General features: G+C 46.8%; 1 protein-coding gene and 1 non-coding gene across 2 annotated transcripts in view; one reads left to right on the top strand and one right to left on the bottom strand.

The window, feature by feature from the left end:
• Positions 1–22249, top strand: part of AHRR (aryl-hydrocarbon receptor repressor) — a 127417-nt gene that overhangs the window by 76518 nt on the left and 28650 nt on the right. The window contains 1 exon segment of the mRNA XM_029053542.1: positions 6936–7033. Coding sequence (XP_028909375.1) covers positions 6936–7033 — 98 coding nt within the window.
• LOC114807496 lies at positions 8946–9083 on the bottom strand. The gene has a single exon (XR_003755557.1). It is a non-coding gene; the product is annotated as a small nucleolar RNA SNORA7 (small nucleolar RNA).

Below are 22249 nucleotides of genomic sequence, written 5' to 3'. Positions count from 1 at the left end.
CCCTTGTTGTTTTATTTGAACCAGGAAATCATTTTTGCCATCTGTATACTAAGCTTGAATCCAGAAAACTTTGAGTGAAGTTCTAAATTTAGAGTGCGTGACACTCAACTGGGTCTTTCCTCACGCAAAGGATTCCTCTGGGCCAAGAGGAGAAATCTTTGTTCCCTGAGAGAACGCTTTCTTTTCCAGCAGCCAGGTCCTCAACAGCCTTTATTCTGGTCAAGCAAGGTTCTGCCGTCTAAATACAGCCTGTGGAAGTCCCTTGGGCAAACTCTCCTTCACCCTGGATCTCTTTCTTATCCAGTCACTCCTCGCCCCAACTCCTCCTCCTCCCCTTCCTCCTTTTCCAGCCTCACCTCTACCTCCTCCTCACCATCACCATTCCTTCCCTCTAGACTGTAAGTTCGTTGTGGGTAGGAAATGCAAATGTATCTGTTTATTGTTGTATTGTACTCTCCTAAGCAGTTAGTACAGTGTCCTGCACACAGTAAGCACTCAATAAATATGATTGAGTGAATGAATGAATCACCAGAAACCTGGATTTCTTCATTCAGTCATATTTATACTGTCTCCCTTGGGTGTCTCTCTCCTAATAATAATAGTAATAGTATTTACTAGCACTTACTATGTGCCAAGCACTGTAGTAAATGCTGGGGTAGATACAAGATAAATCAGGTCACCCATAGGGCTCACATGGTGGGAGCATAGGTATTGAATCCCCATTTTGCACAGAGAAGTTAAGTGACTTACCCAAGGTCACACAGCAGGTAAGTGGTGGTGCAGCTGGATTTAGAACTCGGGTCCTCTGACTCCCAGGCCCATGCTCTTTCCACTAGGCCATGCTGCTTCTTGAGGGTGCTTCACCTATTTTCACTCACCCCACCTCACTGGGGAAAAGAGCCCCTTCTTCAACTCTCCCATCTTTCCCAGCAGTATCCCAAGAGGAGTTCTGCTTTCTTTCAAAATCCACCCCCTCCACCTGCACCTCTGACCCCATCCCTTTGCCACCTTATCAAAGCACTTGCCCTCTCCCTTCTTCCCTCCCTAACCACCATCTTCACATATTTGCTCTCCACTGTTTTCTTCCCCAGTGCTTTCAGACATGCTTAAGTTTCCCCTATCCTAAAAAACCCCGTGGCTCCCTCCAGTTGTCACCCCATCTCCCTCCTACCATTCATCTCCAAACTCCTTGAGTGAGTTGTCTACACCCGCTGTCTCCAGTTCCTCTCCTTCAATTCTCTCCTCGACCCCCTCCAATCTGGCTTCTGTCCCCTTCACTCCACAGAAACCGCCCCCTTAAAGGTCACCAATGATCTCCTTGCCAAATCCAACAGCCTCTACTCCATCCTAATCCTCCCCGACCTCTCAGTTGCCTTCAACACCAGGGACCACCTCCTTCTCCTGGAAACATTATCCAACCTTGACTTCAGTGACACTGTCCTCTCCCGGTACTCCTCCTATCTCCCTGGCCTCTCTTTCTCAATCTCTTTTGTGGGCTCCTCCTCCGCCTCCCACCCCCTAACTGTGGGAGTCCCTCAAGGTTCAGTTCAGGATTCCCTTCTGTTTTCCATATACACCCATTTCCTTGGAGAACTCATTCGCTCCCATGGCTTCAACTCCCACCTCTATGCAGATGTTTCCCAAATCTTCATCTCCAGCCCTGATTTCTCTCCTTCTTTGCAGTTTCACATTTCCTCCTGCCTTCAGGACATCTCTACGTGGAAATCCTACTGACATCTCAAAGCAGAACCCCTCATCTTCCCACCCAAACCCCGTCCTTCTCCTGATTTTCCCATCACTGTAGACATTACTACGATCCTTCCAGTCTCACAAGCCTGTAAACTTGGCGTTATCGTTCATTCATTCAGTGGTATTTATTGAGCACTTACTGTGTGCAAAGGACTGCACTAAGTGCTTGGGAGACTACAGTACAACAATAGACACATTCCCTGACCAAAATGAGCTTACAGTCTGGGGCAGGGTGGGGGGCAGACAGACATCAATACAAATAAATTAATTATTCATTCATTCATTCAATAGTATTTATTGAGTGCTTACTATGTGCAGAGCACTGTACTAAGCGCTTGGGATGAACAAGTCGGCAACAGATAGAGACAGTCCCTGCCGTTTGACGGGCTTACAGTCTAATCGGGGGAGACGGACAGACAAGAACAATGGCACTAAACAGCGTCAAGGGGAAGAACATCTCGTAAAAACAATGGCAACTAAATAGAATCAAGGCGATGTACAATTCATTAACAAAATAAATAGGGTAACGAAAATATATACAGTTGAGCGGACGAGTACAGTGCTGTGGGGATGGGAAGGGAGAGGTGGAGGAGCAGAGGGAAAAGGGGAAAATGAGGCTTTAGCTGCGGAGAGGTAAAGGGGGCATGGCAGAGGGAGTAGAGGGGGAAGAGGAGCTCAGTCTGGGAAGGCCTCTTGGAGGAGGTGATTTTTAAGTAAGGTTTTGAAGAGGGAAAGAGAATCAGTTTGGCGGAGGTGAGGAGGGAGGGCGTTCCAGGACCGCGGGAGGACGTGACCCAGGGGTCGACGGCGGGATAGGCGAGACCGAGGGACGGCGAGGAGGTGGGCGGCAGAGGAGCGGAGCGTGCGGGGTGGGCGGTAGAAAGAGAGAAGGGAGGAGAGGTAGGAAGGGGCAAGGTGATGGAGAGCCTTGAAGCCTAGAGTGAGGAGTTTTTGTTTGGAGCGGAGGTCGATAGGCAACCACTGGAGTTGTTTAAGAAGGGGAGTGACATGCCCAGATCGTTTCTGCAGGAAGATGAGCCGGGCAGCGGAGTGAAGAATAGACCGGAGCGGGGCGAGAGAGGAGGAAGGGAGGTCAGAGAGAAGGCTGACACAGTAGTCTAGCCGGGATATAACGAGAGCCCGTAATAGTAAGGTAGCCGTTTGGGTGGAGAGGAAAGGGCGGATCTTGGCGATATTGTAGAGGTGAAACCGGCAGGTCTTGGTAACGGATAGGATGTGTGGGGTGAACGAGAGGGACGAGTCAAGGATGACACCGAGATTGCGGGCCTGCGGGACGGGAAGGACGGTCGTGCCATCCACGGTGATGGAGAAGTCTGGGAGCGGACCAGGCTTGGGAGGGAAGATGAGGAGCTCAGTCTTGCTCATGTTGAGTTTTAGGTGGCGGGCCGACATCCAGGTGGAGACGTCCCGGAGGCAGGAGGAGATGCGAGCCCGAAGGGAGGGGGAGAGGACAGGGGCGGAGATGTAGATCTGCGTGTCATCTGCGTAGAGATGGTAGTCAAAGCCGTGAGAGCGAATGAGTTCACCGAGGGAGTGAGTGTAAATGGAGAACAGAAGAGGGCCAAGAACTGACCCTTGAGGAACTCCAACAGTTAAAGGATGGGAGGGGGAGGAGGCTCCAGCGTAGGAGACCGAGAATGATCGGCCATAGAGTTAAGAGGAAAACCAGGAGAGGACAGAGTCCGTGAAGCCAAGGTGAGATAAGGTATGGAGGAGGAGGGGATGGTCGACAGTGTCAAAGGCAGCAGAGAGGTCAAGGAGGATCAGAATGGAGTAGGAGCCATTGGATTTGGCAAGAAGGAGGTCATGGGTGACCTTAGAGAGAGCAGTCTCGGTAGAGTGGAGGGGACGGAAGCCAGATTGGAGGGGGTCTAGGAGAGAATGGGAGTTAAGGAATTCTAGGCATCGATTGTAATAATTACAGATATGTAATAATGTATACATATGTATGTATACATATACATATACATATACATATGTATACATATGTATACATATGTATATGTACATATGTACATGTGTATGCATATGCATATACATATACATACATACATATACATATATGTATATATGTACATATACATATGTATACATATACATATGTATGCATGTACATATGTATACATGTGTATACATATGTAATAATTACAGATATGTACGCAAGTGCTGTGGGGCTGGGAGGGGGGAAGAACAAAGGGAGCAAGCCTGGGCTATGCAGAAGAGAGTGGGATAAGAGCAAAGAGAGGCTTAATCTGGGAAGTCCTCTTGGAGGAAATGTGCCTTCAATAAGCCTTTGAAGCGGGGAGGAGAGTAATTGTCTGTCGGATTTGAGGAGGGAGGGCGTTCCAAGCCAGAGGCAGAACATGGGCTAGGGGTCGGCTGTGAGATAGGAGAGGTCGAGGCACAGTGAGAAGTTGGCATTAGAGGAGTGAAGTGTGCAGGTAGATTGTAGGAGAGTAGTGAGGTGAGGAAGGCGGGGGCAAGGTGATAGAGTGCTTCAAAGCCAATGGTGAGGAGTTTTTGTTTGATGCAGAGGTGGATGGGCAACCACTGGAGTTTTTTGAGGAGGAAGGTGATGTGTCTGGAATATTTCTGTAGAAAAATGATGCAGGCAGCAGAGTGAATTATGGACTGGAGTGGGGAGAGACAGGAGGCTGGGAGGTCAGCAAGGAGGCCAATGCAGTGATCCAGGTGGGATAGGATGAATGACCGTATTAACGTGGTAGCAATTTGGATGGAGAGGAAAGGTAGGTTCTAGTGATGTTGTGAAGGTGGGACGGACAGGATTTAGTGATGGATCCAATATGTGGGTTGAATGAGTGAGAGGAGTCAAGGATAATGCCAAGGTTATGGGCTTGTGAGACAGGAAGGATGGTGGTGCCATCTATAGCGATGGGAAAGCCAGGGGAGGACAGGGTTTGGGTGGAAAGATAAGGAGTTACATTTTGGACATGTTAAGCTTGAGATGATGGGAGGACATCCAAGTAGAGATGACTTGAAGGCAAGAGGAAACGTGAAACTACAGAGAGGGAGAGAGATCAGGGCTGGAGATGTAGGTTTGGGTATCATCCACATAGAGGTGGTAGTTGAAGCCATGGGAGCGAATGAGTTCTCCCAGGGAGTGAGTGTATATGGAGAGTAGTGTTCGAATGCTGTGCACAGGTATATTGTGCATATGTGTATGTTTGTACACGTTTGTGTTTCAGGACAGTCTTCTATGCATGCCCATAGGCGTACATTCATGTTTGCCTATGTGTATCCTTGTTTGGGTGCTTGTGTGTGTACACAAGTGTGAATGCATTCAAAAAAATCCCTGGAAGATGAGGAGAGGCAGAGAATATTATCCCCATTTTACAGATGAGAAAAGAAGAGGCGCTGAGAGACTGCGACTTACCCAAGGTCCCCCAATAAGTCAGAGGCAGAGGTAGGTCTAGAATCCCAGCCTCCATGTCTGTGCTCACACACCTATGTGCAAGCCTTTTCCAACAATCCTGATGAGATGGCAAAGATGATTTTTGTAGGTTGTAAGTTCCTTGTGGGTAACTCTGGTGTTCTGTACTCTCCCAAGCACTGAGTCCAGTGTTCCACACACAGTAAGTGTTCAATAAATACTATTGGTTGATTGATTGATTTTCTATCTGTGCCTCCTCTGGAGGCCAGAGAACTTGACTTTGGGTTTCATAAGATTCGACCTCCCGCACCCAGTATATTCTAGCCATGGCCCTTATTAAACCAAAATGGAAGCGGGCCCCGGATGTTTCCCAAGGGGCACAACAGTGCCTATGTTACTACTGCTTGCTGACCCACCCACTTGCTCTTGGAGTGAGATACACTCTGTGGCTTCTTGCAACTTCCTCTCTTGACTCCTCCCAGACAGATTCAGTTACCCAGCAGGTTTTGCTTGCCAGAACCAGTACAATCCCTTGCCCACTTTTCCTCCTCTTCCATTCCGACATCGATTTCCTTTAGTACCGTGCTCTGCCCAAATAGGCACTCGGTGAATATTGACGGTGGTGATGATGAGAAGCCAATGCCCACAACCAATTGAACCTGTTTTCCAGTTTCTCTCAGAGGGACTAGGCTCGGTGCACTACTTGGCGTAATTTCTGACGAGTGGCAGACAAATGTTTTTTGTAAGATGGAGAAGCGTTATGGTGGGGGCTTTCCCTCTTCTCTAAGAAAACTGGTTCTGTGGGTGCTGGGGTTTCCTGTATTGGATAGCACACCTTCCTCTTGTGGGCCCCTTGGGCACCCTATTCTCTCCCCAGCCACCAGCCAGATCACTGAGATGCTGAGAACTGCAGGAAGTGTGTTCGACCTCCTGTGGTCCTGAATGACAACCCCCCGCCCACCCCCACCCCGGCCCAGACAAAAAAGAAACTGTTTTAGGGTGATAGCGGGACTTGTTTTTATAGAGAGAAATAGAATGTTTAAGTTATTCCCTAGGCAGCTGGCGACAGTCTAGACAATGGTCTGCTGTGACATCCTGGGGAAGTCACACTAGAGGTCTGAGCCGACGCAGTGTTTCTAAGTGAGTCAGATGCGCCCAAGGGTTGGGTTTTCCAGGCGCCTCCTGGCTGTGGGTGTCAGGCTTGCTGGTCACGGATTGATTCAGCTTGCAAAGGGATCTCTTACCTTTGGCTTTTTTACGCTTCTACTGCTTGCCCATCACATTTTAACACGGAAAGAAGTACTGGAAAAACAGCCAGAAGAAGCAGCGTGGTCTAGCACAAAAGAATCTGGGTCTGGGCATCAGAGGAGCTGGATTTTCATCCCGGCTCCACCACTTGCCTGCTGTGTGACTTTGTGCAAGTCACTTAGCTTCTCTGTGCCTCAGTTTCCTCAACTGTAAAATGGGGAGTCAATACCAGTTCTCCCTCCTACTTAGATCACGAGCCCCATGTGGGACAGGGGCTTTGTCCAACCTGACTAACTTGAATCTACCCCAGCGCATAGAACAGTGCTCGACACATAATAAGCACTTAACGAATGCCATAATGATCATGATAATCCAGTAAAAGCAGTCTCCAACATCGGGAAAGCTGAAGGACTCATTTGGAACTGAAAAAGATGCAATTTTTCCCCACGTGTTGTGTGACATTCAGAGGAATCGAAAGAGTCGTCATTCCTGTGGTTAATTCATTGTCGCCATCCTTGTCTGCCAGCTATCCCGGAGAAGCATTGGAGGAAGCCAGATGACCCGATCAAAGGACATCATCTATCCAGTGAGTCTGCCCTGCCGGAAGGGGGATTGTTGCTAGAGGTGAGTCAACCTTGTTTGCTCCTCCAGTTGGGCTCCGGCTGGATCTGCGGTTGCGAGCGATCGAGTGCTGCTGTGCGTTGTCAACTGTGCTGAACTTGAGCCATAAAAGGATGTTCAAAGAAAAGGAAGTGATCGGCCTCTGTCTGGTGACTGCCCAGCCCCCGTCAGTCACCACTCCAGCCCCCTCACAGGCCATCTTACAAGTCATCCAAGCCCCTCAGTGACCATCTCACTGGCTAGCTGACACTCAGCTACCTGAAAATGATTGTTCAGACAAATCCTCCCCTGAGATTGCTGGTCAGTTTGAGCTCCCAGGGGATGGGAGCCCAGTGAGAGGCATGGTACAGGGTTCAAATGTGAGACTAGTTTAGTCTGGCCTGCCGCTGGGGCAGGAGCAGACTGGCTTCAGACCCCGAGCTGGGGCCAATGGACACCACTACGTCACTCTGGGCGCATGCACAACCTTACATGATAAGAGTATGCGCCATTTTGTGGAAGAGCGTTTCTCCACTACCACTCCTGTTGTGGCATCGCTGGTGCTCCTCTGACTGTACAAGCACCAGAGTTGCTCCTTGACTGAGTGCCCAGGGGCAGTATGCCCCGCTAATGAATCACGACCTTTCCACCTCCATCTTTGAGAAGGGCAGTTGTGCGGTCATCTTTGAGAGAGGCTCTGCAGCCACCATCTTTGAGAAGGGCATTCACCTTTGAGAGAAACCATGTGTGCACCGTTTTTGGGAAGGGCCAAGTGGTTGTCATTTTTATTAGGTTCTGTGTGGCTTTTCCCAGCACAGAGTGCTCTGAAGCAATAGCTCGTTCACATATTTCACTTGAAGCCAGTCTTGGGGAATGAGGGGCATATCCATACCCCTCCAGTGTTCTGGCAGTCTTGGGGAGGTTCAAGGGATCTGGAGGAACCTAGTACCTCCCAGAACCCGGGACCAGTTCTGACCCAGGAGGGGGACTACCGCCTGACACCTGGTGTTTGGATGCCAAAGGCTTGGTAAATCCCTACCTGTTCAGAGGGAAGGCCGAAGCTGGAACTTTTAGGTTAAAATAATAATAATGATGATGATGATGGCATCTGTTACGTGCTTACTATGTGCCAGGCACTGTACTAAGCGATGGGGTGGAAACAAGCAACTTGGGTTGGACACAGTCTCTGTCCCACGTGGGGCTCACAGTCTCAATCCCATTTACAGATGAGGTAAATGAGGCCCAGAGAAGTGAAGTGATTTGCCCATGGTCACAAGCAGACAAGTGGTGGAGCCAGGATTACTCACCTTCTGACTCCCAGGCCCGTGCTCTATCCACTACACGATGCTGCTGAAAAAGGCAAGTTCATCCTCCTAAACCAGAGGCAGCTGAGAAGCAGGATGGTCTAGTGGAAAGAGCATGGGTCTGGGAGTCAGAGGGCCACTTGTCTGCTGTGTGACCTTGGGGAAGTCACTTTGCTGTGCCTCAGTTATCTGTAAAATGGGGATTAAGACTGTGAGCCCCACGAGGGACATGGACTGTGTCCAACCTGATTAACTTGTTTCTACAATGCCTGGATCATAGTAAGCGCTTAGCAAATACCATTAAAAAAAATCAGATAGTTTTGTAGCTGGTTTGTGAAATCACTTCCTATCCTCAAAAAGAGAAAGTCTGTCTCTATCATATCGCAAGCACCGTGGAGGGGGAGGGTATATCTTGTCATGCTGTCGAGTCATCTCCGACCCAAAGCGACACCATGGATCCATCTCTCCCATAATGCCCTCCTCCATCTGTGATCATTCTGGTAGTTTATCCATAGAGTTTTCTTGCTAAAAATATGGAAGTGGTTTACCATCGCCTCCTTCTGCACAGTAAACTTGAGTCTCCGCCCTCGACTCTCTCCCACACTGCTGCTGCCCAGCACAGGGGAGTTTTGACATGTAGCAGATTGCCTTCTGCTCACTAGCCACTGGCCAAGCTAGGAATGGAATGGGTATGCCTCTGCTTGACTCTCCCTCCTGTAATTGAGACCAGTAGAGTACTGGAAACTCTCCAGGTATGACCCTAAGAGGGGAAGGGAGGGTATGCCTGGTCCTTAATATGCAGCTCTAACACTGACCACAGCACCACGTACCACTGATTGATTGAAAACCTACCCCCAGAAAGGTACTGCAAGTCAGTTTAGTGATGTTGTACATGAGGTCCTGGATTTCCCCAATATCTGTCACCCAGATATAGCTATTTCTATAAAAACAAAGTTAAAGTATTGGATTAAAAGTAAAGGTAGAGGTGAACATGAACAAAATGTTGTTGTAAATAGCACTGGGACTAGGCAATATAAGACTATAACCCCTGTTGGCTTGGGTCACCGAATATGGGTTGTCATGTTATTGATGATATCTGTAATTTATTTATTTGTATTGTTGTTGGATATGGTGGGGAGTGGGGCTGGGGGCAAGGAGGGGGCAGGATCTGCAGGTTGATGAAGGGGGTGGTGACAGCCAAGGAGGTCATCGGCCAATGTCTCAGGACCCCATCACCTGACCCTCAATCCTCCTGTTTTGCTCCCATCCCCCACCTCTCCTCCACTCTCTGCCCCCTCGGCCTCAACTCACCTCCTGCTCTGGGGAGCTCAGGCCTTAAGGGAAAGATCATCAGGGCTAGCTTCACCTCTTTCCCCTCAGTCTCAGGATGCGGGGGCCAGGCGTGTCGTGTTGCGGGGGGTCTTCCCCGGTTGTGGATGGGGATCAAGGTGCTGTCTGTGTTGCACGTTTTGCTCATCTGACACCAGCCTACTCCCTGTGCCTCGCTCTCACCTCTCTTGTTGTGAGCTCTCTGCTGCCTGGAACTCCCTCCCCCTTCACGTCCAACAGACCACCACTCTCCCCATCTCCCATCGTCAGAGCCCCATCAAAATTACAACTCCTCCAGGAGGCCTTCCTTGACTAATCTCTCATTCTCCCACCTATTATCCCTGCCTCCTTCTTCACTTACAGTACTTAGGTCTGTCCCCCTTAAGCATTCAGATGCTCACCTTTCCCCGCAACAGCACTTCCAGTTTTATCTTTAAACGTTGTTGCTTGTCCTTCCTGTAATGCATTGTAATGCCTATCCCCTCTGCTAGATAATCAGCTCCTCCGGGGCCAGAATCATGTCTGTTTACCCTATTGTACTTTCTCAAGTGCTTACTAATAATCATGATGGTATTTGTTAAGCGCTTACTATATGCCAAGCACTGTTCTAAGCGCTGGCACTGTACTACAATGCTCTGTACACAGTAGGCGCTGAATAAATACCATTGATTGATGGATCGATTAGTCAGAGACAGAGGAAGGAGCCAGTTGCTCTCCTAGTCGTCCATTCTTATGTTGATGGTCGAACTATCTAACATCCTGAACATCGTCTCTCTACCTCTCTGACTTTCCCTCTTGAGGCTCTTTATAATAATCATAATGTTGGTATTTGTTAAGCGCTTTCTATGTGCAGAGCACTGTTTCTAAGCGCTGGGGTAGATACAGGGTAATCAGGTTATCCATGTAAGGCTCACAGTTAATCCCCATTTTACAGATGAGGTCACTGAGGCACAGACAAGTGAAGTGACTTGCCCACAGTCACACAGCTAAGTGGCAGAGCTGGGATTCGAACCCATGACCTCTGACTCCCAAGCCCGGGCTCTTTCCACTGAGCCACGCTGCTTCTCTTTATAGATAGCTTGTCCGTGAAGTTACCCAAACTCCTCTTGAAACTGCTCATATTCCTGGCTGCACAGCTTTCCGTGGGAAGAACTTCCATATGCTTACCTCCTACTGCGTTTGTTTTGAAGACCAAGTAAAATCCTGTTTAAAAAACACAGTCTCCTGTTAAAAAACACAGTCCTTCCTTTTCCTGGACTCTTTCCTAAACTAGGATTCTACAATTTAGGGATTCTAGGAAGGTTAACTCCACGCAACTAGTCTGGTGCCAGCCTTTTCTCCTCCTCCTCCCCCTCCTCCTCCCCCTCCTCCGAGTGTTTCCAGCTCCAAGGGGAATCTCTCACTCTGCTGGAGTCTCCAGCTTTTTCCGCTCATCCTCCTGCCGCCCACCCCGACCCCCACCGCCCACCCCCACCCCAATTCCTCCCCACCTGCCAAAATAAACCCATTAACCTTCCTGTCTCTGGTCCCTGAGTGATTTCGTGTTAAGTCTGCCCCTCAGAAGCTCCTGGAGCCTCTGAAATTGCAAATTCCTTTCCCGGAGGGCCTTTGGAAATCAGCACATTTTTATGGTTTGGAATTTAGATCCAGTTCTACGGAAAAACGCCTAGAATTCATTTTAAGAAATAAACCCCCCACATCTTAGAGCGTTAGAATCTAGAGAAAACATTTGTACAAAAGATAAATTTCAGGGGAATGGCTATTCCTAACAAAGATTTGAAGGAGTCCTTGGCTTGCTAGTGCCCGGCTCCATTCCATTCAGGATCTCCAGGGACAATTCCTGCGGGCCAGTATAGGCAGCAGCAGTGTGACTCTTCAGGAAGGGCTGGGGAAATTCTGCTCGCTCTGTGTGAGCAGGGCGTGTGGGATGTTTAACTTTTTTTGTTGTTTTTTGGGTTTTGTTTTTTAATAGTGTTAATCACTATAACAATGTGCTAAGCACTGTTTTAAGCTCCGAAGGTAGATACAAATCAATCAGGGCGGGCACAGTCCCTGTCCCCACTTGGGACTTGCCAGTCTGTGTCAATCAATCATATTTTACTGAATGCTTACTGTTTGCACAACACTGCACTAAGTGCTTGGGTGGGCAGGGAATGTGTCTGCTTAGTCTTGTACTCTCCAAATTCATTTAGTAAATAAATAAATAAATAAATTGTGGTATTTGTTAAGCGCTTACTATGTGCAAAGCACTGTTCTAAGCGCTGGGGGGATTCAAGGTGATTAGGTTGTCCCACGTGAGGCTCACAGTTTTAATTCCCCATTTGAGCAGATGAGGTAACTGAGGCACAGAGAAGTTAAGTGACTTGCCCAAGGTCACACAGCTGACTAGCTGCGGAGCCGGGATACAGTGCTCTGCACACCAATAGGTGGCCTCAATAAATGCGATTGAATGAATGAATGAGACTTACAATATAGGGAAGCAGAATGGTATAGTGGATAGAGCATGGCCTTGGGAATCAGAAGGTCATGGCTTCCAATCCCGGCTCCCTCTCTTGTCTGCTGTGTGACCTCAGGCAACGAGGCTCTAGTGGAGAGCAGCACGGGCTTGGGAGTCAGAGGTCATGAGTTCGAATCCTGTCTCTGCCACTTGTCAGCTGTGTGACTGTGGGTGTCACTTAACTTCTCTGTGCCCCAGTTACCTCATCTGTAAAAATGGGGATTAACTGTGAGCCTCACGTGGGACAACCTGATTACCCTGTATCTACCCCAGCGCTTAGAACAGTGCTCGGCACATAGTAAGCCCTTAACAAATACCAACATTATTATTATTATTACTTTACTTCTCTGTGCCTAGTTACCTCATCTGTAAAATGAGGGATGAGACTTGAGCCCCATGTGGGACAGGGATTGTGTCCACCCCTGATTTGCCTGTATCTCTGCCACCTCTTCATACAGTAACTGGGACGTAGTAAGCACTCAACAAATATCATAATTATTATTATTATCAGAGTTGGTCGACCAGTTTCCCTGCCCACACTGAGCTTACAGTCTAAGTAAGAGAGGGAGAACGGTATCTAATCCCCATTTGCAGTTGAGCAAAACTGAGGAGCAGAGAAGTTAAGTGACTTGTCCAAGGTCACACAGCAGGTAAGTCATACAACTGGGGTTAGAACCCAGGGTCATCTGACTCCCAAACCCATGCTTCTTATCCAGTAGGCCACACTGTGCTTACTTTGGTACTTCGTGTAAAGCCATGGTCCTAGGCAACTTTCTGAACTTCCACGCTGGTAGAAAGGATTCAAGATGGAGGACAGCTGGAATAGGGGTGAGGGATCCTGGACCTGTGACTTGCTTTTCATTCATTCATTCATTCAATCGTATTTATTGAGCACTTACTGTGTGCAGAGCACTGTAGCTCTTGGAAAGTACAATTCGGCAACAGAATTGGAAAACTTTTCCAATTCATATGTCTATACCCCATCCCAAGGCTCTGAGATAGGAATTCAGAAGGCTGATGGTCATGCTCTCAAAGCACAACCACCAGAACCTGTACTGAATTCTAATCCCAGCTCGTGCCACATGTCTGCTGTGTGACCTTGGGCAAGTTACTGAATTTTCTCTGTATCTGTCATCTATAAAGTGGGATCAAGACTGTGAGCCCCATAGGGGACAGGGGACTGTGTCCAACACGATTACCTTGTATCTATTCCAGTGCTTAGATCAGGGCTTGGCACATAGTAAGTTCTTAACAAATACCACGATTATCATTATTATTATTTTTTTGTTTCAGTTGGTCCCATATCTTTTCCCAAAAAACATCTAGAGCATCTGACAGATTCTCAAAGATCTCTTTCTTTTAATGTACCTGTGTTTCCTCTCACTTCGTGCCCCTACATCAAATCTGGGGAGAGCTGTGGAGTCATAGGACACTCTTCATTAGGAGATCTAGTTAGGTTAAAGAATAACCTGAATTCTGGTACCACGCTGATCCAAGGCCAATTATTCTCTCTCCTTGATTATTGGCATCTGCCTCATCGTCGACCTCCTTGGCCTCCTATCTCTTCTACTACCGCCTAGCCCGCACACTCTTGGTCCTCTAGCACCATTTTACTCACTGTGCTCCCAATCTCCTCTATGGTCACCTCCGCCCTCTTCCTCACATCCTCTCCCTTAGCCTGGAACTCCCTCCCCATCCTTAAGTGGAAGGCCACCTCTCTTCTCCACCTTCAAAGCATTATTAAGGTCATATTTCCTCCAAGAGGCCTTCCCTTGAGTAAGCCCCCTTTTCAGTCATATAATCGAATTTATTTGAGCGCTTACTGTGTGCAGAATACCGTACTAAGCGTTTGGGAGAGTACAGTACAACAATAAACACATTTTTCCTGGCTCGCTGTCCCTTCTGCATCATCTCTTGCGTTTGGATCTGTGACCTTCAGACATTGTGATACCCCAAAGCACTTATGCACAGATCTTTAAATTATATACTACAGATTATTTATCCATAATTAATGCCTGTCTCCCCCTCTGGACCGTAACCTCGCTTTGGGGCAGGGAATGTGTCTGCTAACTCTGCTGTACTGTGCTCTCCCAAGTGCATAGTACAGTGCTCGGCACATAACGCACGCTCAAAAAATTGATTGATTGATTGATTAATAATTCAAATGGTCAGAGAACAGACTTATGATGGACCAGTCAATAACAATGTCAGAACTTGGGCGGGCAGCATTCGAGAAGCGCTTGGTACAGTGCTCTGCACACCGTAAGCGCTTAATAAATACGATTGAATAAATGAGAATGAAGTGAAGGTGAGTGGACAGGGCAAACTTCTGCAGAGCTCTGGTTTCGTGCGGATGGCGCCCCCCGGGCGGTCAGTCCGTGGTACTAACACAGAAGTGGGCGCAGGGGAGAATCCTGTTTGACCTGCACTTTCTTAAGGAGGATTGTGAGCTTCAGTGGGGTATCTTGCCTTTATGCTGTCGGAGTTCTTTTGTACCCCTAAGTCATTCATTCAATTGCATTATTGAGCACTTACTGTGTGCAAAGCGCTGTATTAGCGCTTGGGCGAGTTACACTATAACAACAGACACATTCCTGCCACAAGGAGCTCACAGTCTAGAGGGAAGAGACAGACATTAATATAAATCGATAAATAAAGAAATGAATTACAGATATATACCTATGTGCTGTGGGGATGGGAGGGAGGATGAATGAAGGAGCAAGTAAGAGTGGTGCAGAAGGGAGTGGGAGAAGAGGAGAGGAGGGCTTAGTCAGGGAAGGCTTCTTGAGGAGCTGTGCCTTCATAATTTCATAAGATAACTTCGTAAGATCATAATTTCTTCATCTACTTAGGCATGTTTCAATGTTATTTTGGACTGTCAGGGTGTCAGACAAAAACAGCTTCATCCCTGGGTTGGAAGTACTGTGCGGGTTGGTTATAGCCTGGGCTAAAGTATCAGACCACCATGGCCGAATCTCCGAATTGCATTCGTCAAACGATTGCTGTAACGTCTAATGTAATTCGGTGGCACAGTGCCACCTGTCACCAAGGCCAGCCTTCTTATTTATTGATTTTTCCCACTCCCATCAACTAACAAATACCATAATTATTATCATTATTACTTTCCCTTTTCTGTCTTGTGACTCGTTAAATGGATATGGACAGTGCAGCCACTCTTGCTGTGCTGATGTGTGAATAAGATGGCCCCAATGGCACCTAAGAATACGGACACTGCTTTGCTGACAGGAGACAGACCAGCTGAAAACTAGACTGTCCTGTTTAAAATTGGATGGATGGCCACTTTGCAGAAGCACACTAGGCAGTTATCAGATAATTGCATTCAAAGCCTTATTAACAGCACATCTCCTCCAAGAGGCCTTCCCTGACTAAGCCCTCATTTCCTTTTCTCTCACTCCCTTTCTACATCACTCTTCTACTTGGATTTGGCAGCCTTTATTCACCCCTCCCTTAGCCCCGCAGCACTTGCCCCCAACCAGCAGTGAGCCGATCTGTTTGATCCAGCCCCCTTCCCTTTTGCTGGACTCTGTCAGCTTTTGTTGCCACTTCAGCCCAGGAGCATTTCCAGTTATGGGTAAAGAACAGCAAACAGTCAATGAACGAATGGTATTTATTGAGTGCTTACTTTGTGGAGAGCACTGTACTAACTGCTTGGGAAAGTACAACAAAGTAGACAAAATCCCTGCCCTGAAGGAGTTTCCAGTTCTCTGCACCTTCCAGAGGCAGCCGAGAACTGAGATGGGAGACTAAGCATATTGCGGCTGCAGTTAATAAATGAGAAACCAGGGAAGGAGAGGGGCTGAATGGGCTTCTCTAATTTCCACAGAAGGTAACACAGAATCGGAGTGGGAGAGATGTGATCTTCAGCCCAAGTACATAATTATTTTTATTATTGTTATTTCTGTCCCGCCCCACCTGCGTGCCTCCTTTCCGAGGCCCCTGCCAGCAAGGAGAACACGGAGTGCACAAGTCACTGACTGGGAGTGGTAGGCGGAAGTGGCGAGAGGGGAGAAAGAAGTGGAGAGGGAACTGCCCTTACCTGTGGCGATTTGGACCTAAAGCCAAATGGACTTACAGATCCTGGATTTTGGCGACAATCAGTGTACGACGGATCTCTGGAATTCAAGTACGGTGGTCATCAGTCAGCTGGTCATTCGTATTTATTGATGATGATGATGATGACGATGGTGGTGGTATTTGTTAGGAGCTTAACTTTGTGTCAAGCACTTGTTCTAAGCACTGGGGTAGGTACAAGGTAAGTCAGGTTGGACACCAGTTTCCTGTCCCACATGGGCTCACAGTTTAATCCCTCGTTTACAGATGAGGTAATGAGGCCCAGAGAAGTGAAGCGGCTTGCCCAAAGTCACACAGCAGACAAGTGGCAGAACCGGAATTACAACCCAAGTCCTTCTGACTCCCAGGCCCATGCTCTATCCACTAGGCCATGCTGCTCCTATTTATGAGCATTTACCATGTGCAGAGCACTGTACTAAGCACTTGGGAAATGCGATATAACAGTAGAACAGACAGCTTCCCTGCCCACAATGACCTTACGGTCTAGAGGTCGTCAGAACCAGAGAACGTCAAAAGGCTTTGTGGGCAATGGGAGGCAGGTCCACATCGAATACGGTATGGTGTGTGTATGCGACACCAAGTAAAGAGATGCCTTGCTGTCATGGAACCATAAGAAGTCAGGAAGCAGAACTGGGACTGCCACGATAACCTTCGGGCCTTGGACATGGGCAGAAGCTTCACTCCCTTCTGAGGGATTATTGCTTCCAGCTTTCTAGCCACAGACTTCCCCAGTGAAGGGGATTTCACATGCTCATGGCAGCATACTATTAATACTTCAAAGACCAAAGATATTTCAAGGCTTGCGTATTGAAAACTTTTCCTTTAAAAAAAGATTTATGAGATTAGTCACAACTAAAAACAACCATAATTTTAATTGGTCGGGCTGAAACAAGAAAAAAGCAAAAAAGCTGTACAGGGCCATTTGGCAAGTCATATGGATTCAATGACAGATGAGTTCTTGATCCAGAGTCATCTCTGCAAATACTCTGAAACATGTGGGGCAGTCTTTTAAATATGCATCAGATTCAGTTGTTTATTTTCTTTTTGAATTCGACATTCTATGTGGAAAATGAAATCACTTTCCAAGTGGAAAAAAAAGGTTTGGCCCCAACTTTAGGCCACATTCCTTTTTGAACATCTAGATTCAGTCACGCAGTCCCAGAGACCGGCACCTGACGTTAACCCCGGAATGATCTAGGTGTCACCTCAAAGCAAGTGCAGTGTTGGCTGGTACCTTTGGGGACTGTTAGAAACTAACTCTCAGGACACCGGTTCAAAGGCCCTTATCTTTAAATGAATAGGTCTTCGAAGGGAGATGGACTTCCTTTGGCAAGAGCCTTGAAATATCCTGATACTTTCCTAGTTCCAAAGCAGAAAATCAGCCAGCAAATACTTCAAAGATATTTTAGTCAAGGTCATGGCACGGAAAAAAAAAAGAGGAGGAAAAAAGGAACAATTTCTAAACAACATCTCTCATTTCTCTTCCTTGGAATAAAGGAAAAAGCCCTTGCATTGGGATCCCTTGAGAACCCATCACTATAGTAACCGGAACACAGCAGTGAAGGCCTGCAGCCAGGCTTGCTGTGAACAGCTTGCTAAGTCACGCAAGTGGGGCACTACATTTCCAGGGTCAGTCAGATCTTGGATTATCTGGGATTGCTTCCCTTCACAGTGTGCTGTTCGTTTTCTGTTTCACATACTGGGTGTGCAGAGTCAGGTGATCGGAATTATTAGCTGTTTATGGATTCCGTAAAAAGTGTAATAATCCCAATCTCTTCCATAAAATGTTTAACTTCAAGGGAAGTAGGAGCATTCCAATCCCAAACTCAAGGGGTGATCTAGTCCAACCCGCTGTCTTCATCCAGGACTAGGTCTTAACCATTCCACATAGGTGACAATCTCAGCTACCGTTAAATGATTTTCAGTGAGAAGGTTCTACAGTTTTCCTCAGCAACGCATGCCAACATTAAACATTTCTCACCAGCACGATATTTTCCCTTCTTTTCAGTCTGTAGTCCTGCAGTTTGGCTCTTTTCTTCTGTTGGCTTCACTGGACATCACAAAAGAAATCTACCTCCCGGTCTCCTAACCCCCATTTCTTTCTTCTCCATCCTAAAGATCCTTGATTTTTAAAAAATGGCACCTATACTAATGTTTGGGAGTGTACAATACGATAGAGTTGGTAGACACAATCCATGCCCACAAGGAGCTTACAGTCTACAGTTCTGACATCATTTAGTTCCATTAGTTTATCCAAACTCTTCTTGAACCTATATTTTTGGTCTCCATAATTTTTTTTACCACCTACTGCACAAAAAAACAGTTAGTTAGAGACCTATATGGGTACTAAAAATAGTAGCCCTACCTGCCTCACATCTGCAGACCACCCATACCCAAGCTGCCCCAGATCATAGACCATGGCCTGGGAGTAAGAAGGACCTGACTTCTAATCCCAGCTTCTCCACTTGTCAGCTGTGTGACTTTGGGTAAATCACTTAACTTAACTAACTTAACTTAATAACTTAACTTAGAGAAGCAGCATGGTCAGTGGAAAGAGCACGGGCTTTGGAGTCAGAGGTCATGGGTTCGAATCCCAGCTCCGCACTTGTCAGCTGTGTGACTGTGGCCAAGTCACTTAACTTCTCTGGGCCTCAGTTACCTCATCTGTAAAACGGGGATTAAGACTGTGAGCCCATGTGGACAACCTGATTCCCCTATGTCTACCCCAGCGCTTAGAACAGTGCTCTGCACATAGTAAGCGCTTAACAATACCAACATTATTATTATTATTATTAAACTTCTCTGTATCTCAGTTCCTCATCTGTAAACTGGGATTAAGAGTGTGAGCCCCACATGAGACAGGGCCTGTGTCCAACCTGATTAACTTGTATCTACACCAGTTCTTAGAACAGTGCTCAGCACATAATCAGCACTTACCAAGTGCCATAATTATTACCCAACCCAAAAACTCCAGATCCACAAAAGAAAAATCTATTCACCCAGTCGACCCAGTTGATCAGTGTTACTGAGTTAGAACTTAACTAACTTTTAACCCTCTTTGGGTATAATTGAAGAATCTTTCGTATTGGTTTTGGCATCCCTCGCAAGGTGCTCTTCAAACTCCTGTTTGGACTGTCTGTCTCTCTTGTGCCTTGCTTTTCCATCCTCCTCGATTTAGTTTCCATTTGTTAAAGGATGGATTTTCCCTCTCTGATGGCCTCTCTTATCTGTCTGTTAGCCATACAGAGTTTCAATTTGATCACATGGAGTTTTAGTGTGTACATGCATTTTACCTGGGGCCAAACATGGTGATGATGATGATTGTATTTGTTAAGCGCTATGTGCCAGGCACTGTACTAAATTCTGGACACCACCCCTTCCTTACTGCAGTCCACCTTTTTTCAATTTCCTTTTCCAAGGTTAAATATTCGTTGCATTCCCTTTTTAGCAGCTCCTTATCCACTCCTCTCTTTTCCATCTCCCTCCTCCCCCACCTTGAGAAGGGTAAATGTTATTGTAAAAAGACTAGCCCACTTAGACGCTCCCTCTGCTTCAAAGCCTCATTGAAGGCACATCTCCTCCAAGAGGCCTTCCCAGACTAAGTCCCACTTTTCCTCACCTTCCACTCCTTTCTGTGTCACCCTGACTCCCTTTGCTCTTCCCCGTTCCCAGCCCATAGCACTTATGTACATATCTGTAATTTTACTTATCCCTTTGCTCTTCCCCACTCCCAGCCCCATAGCACTTACGTACATATCTGTAATTTTATTTACTTGTATTGATGTCTGTCTCCCCCAGTCTAGACTGTGAGCTCGTTGTGGGCAGGGAATATCACTCACTGTTTATTGTTGTATTAGACTTTCCCGATGCTTAGTACAGTGCTGTGCACACAGTAAGCACTCAATAAATATGATTAAACGAATGAATGAATAAATTCACCAGCGCCTGTCGGCTACTTAGAATTAAATCCAGTACATTATTTTCCCTCATTCATTAGCTGGTACAGAAAGTTGTTTATCTTATCCGAAAGCCATTTTCTACTCCTCTTCCTGATAAGTTATTCGATGAATCCATGTGAGGATAATTAAAGTCTCCCAATTATTACCACTTACCCTAATTTTGCAGCTTCCTCAATCTCACCTAACATTTCCCGATAACCTTCTTGGTCAAGTTTTTAATTAAACACTCTTATTCCAAGGGCAATCAATGGTGCAGGTAAGTGGTATTAGTGACATTGTTCTAAAGTCGAAAGTGTCTGTCTCACGGCCATAAAGAAAGGTGGGCATTAGGACTGTTCTAAATGCCTTTAATTTGTCCTGAATCTCAATACCACGCCATACTTAACATTAAGTCGGCAAGACAGGATCACACACCAATAGGTCCTGGAATGCAGGAGCTACTGAAGCAATTGAATTGAATTGAAGCAACTACCACTGAAGGAATGCTCATCACTTCACACTTTCACTGGGCAGGAAATGTGAGGAGAATGGATGACAGAAGGAGACCCAAACACTGCTCAGTAGGAGCTAAAATGGGATAATTGCAAGCAGAGTGTACAGAAAGAGGAAATGAAGCAAAACCTCAAATGATGTAGCAAAACAGTGGAGCCCTGAGAGGTAGCCACTGAAGACATAGCAGTCCAGGGTAAGGTTCTTGGAAACAGAGTGACTGCCTTAGTTCAGAGGTGTCTGGAAGATCATGACATCAAGGAGATTGAAAACAGTGCTCAGCCCTGTGGATAACAAATAAGCATCAAGAGTCTGAGAACCCCATGTGGGGCAGTGACTGTGTCCAACCTGGTTTGCTTGGCACATAGTAAGTACTTAACAAATACCACAATTATTATTATTATTGAGGGCAATCTTTATATGCCCAGGATGTGGAATAGACAGTCCTCTCAGTTACCCTGCATCCACCAATACAGTTTCACTGTAATAATAATAATAACTGTGGTATTTGTTAAGCACTTACTAAGTGCCTAGCACTGTACTAAGCACTGGAGTAAATACACTATAATCAAGTGGGACACAGTCCCTGTCCCACAAGGGGCTCACAGTCTTTAAATAGGAGAGAGAACAAATATTGGATCCCCATTTTACAGATGGGGAAACTGAGGCCCAGAGAAGTTATATGACTTGCTCAAAGTCACATGGTAGTCAAGTGGGCAGAGCCAGGATTAGAACCCAGGTCCTCTGACTCCCAGGACAGTGCTCTTTATTCATGCTGCTTCCCACTGTAGTAGCATTATCTTCAAACCAGAAGGAGAGCCCTATATTTGTCAGAAGATGAGTGTCTGTGAAAGTATGAATTCAGAAGAATTGAAAAGAGCAGAACAGAGAATCAAGGGAAGCAGAAATTTGGAGGTCCCAAGGATGGGGGCGGGGGGATCCCAGAGGGGAAAATGAAAGGCAAACACAATCAGCAGGCTCCAGAAGCAAGAAAATATTAACGTTACCCAGCCACTTCTGAAGTGGAAAGGCTGAGAGCTTTCACCACTCTCTAGTTGTCCTTTTTTAATGGTATCCGTAAAGTGCTTACAATGTGTCAGGCACTGTGCTAAGCACTGGGGTAGATACAAGCTAAGCAAGTTGGACACAGTCCATGTGCCAGATTGGTGCTCACAATCTTAATCCCCATTTTACAGATGAGGCAACTGTGAGGCACTGAGAATTTAAGTGACTTATCCAAGGTTGCACACAGCAGACAGAGCTGGGATTAGAACCCAGGTCCTTCTGAGTCCCAGGACTGTGCTCTATCCATACGCCAAGCTGCTTCTCAAGCTGCTTTTCAATCAATCATTCATATTTATTGGCCACTTACTGTCAATAATTGTAACTGCGGTGTTTGTTAAGCACATACTCTGTGCCAAGCACTGTTCTAAGCATCGGGGTGAATACAAGCAAATTGGGTTGGAAACAGTCCCGGTCCTAAATAGGGCTCACAGTCTTAATCCCCATTTTACAGGTGAGATAACTGAGGCACAGAGAAGGTAAGTGACTTACCCAAGGTCACACAGCA

This window comes from Ornithorhynchus anatinus, chromosome X2 (assembly GCF_004115215.2).
Source record: "Ornithorhynchus anatinus isolate Pmale09 chromosome X2, mOrnAna1.pri.v4, whole genome shotgun sequence".
NCBI lineage: Eukaryota > Metazoa > Chordata > Mammalia > Monotremata > Ornithorhynchidae > Ornithorhynchus > Ornithorhynchus anatinus.
This window is presented reverse-complemented; position numbering and strand designations above follow the sequence as displayed.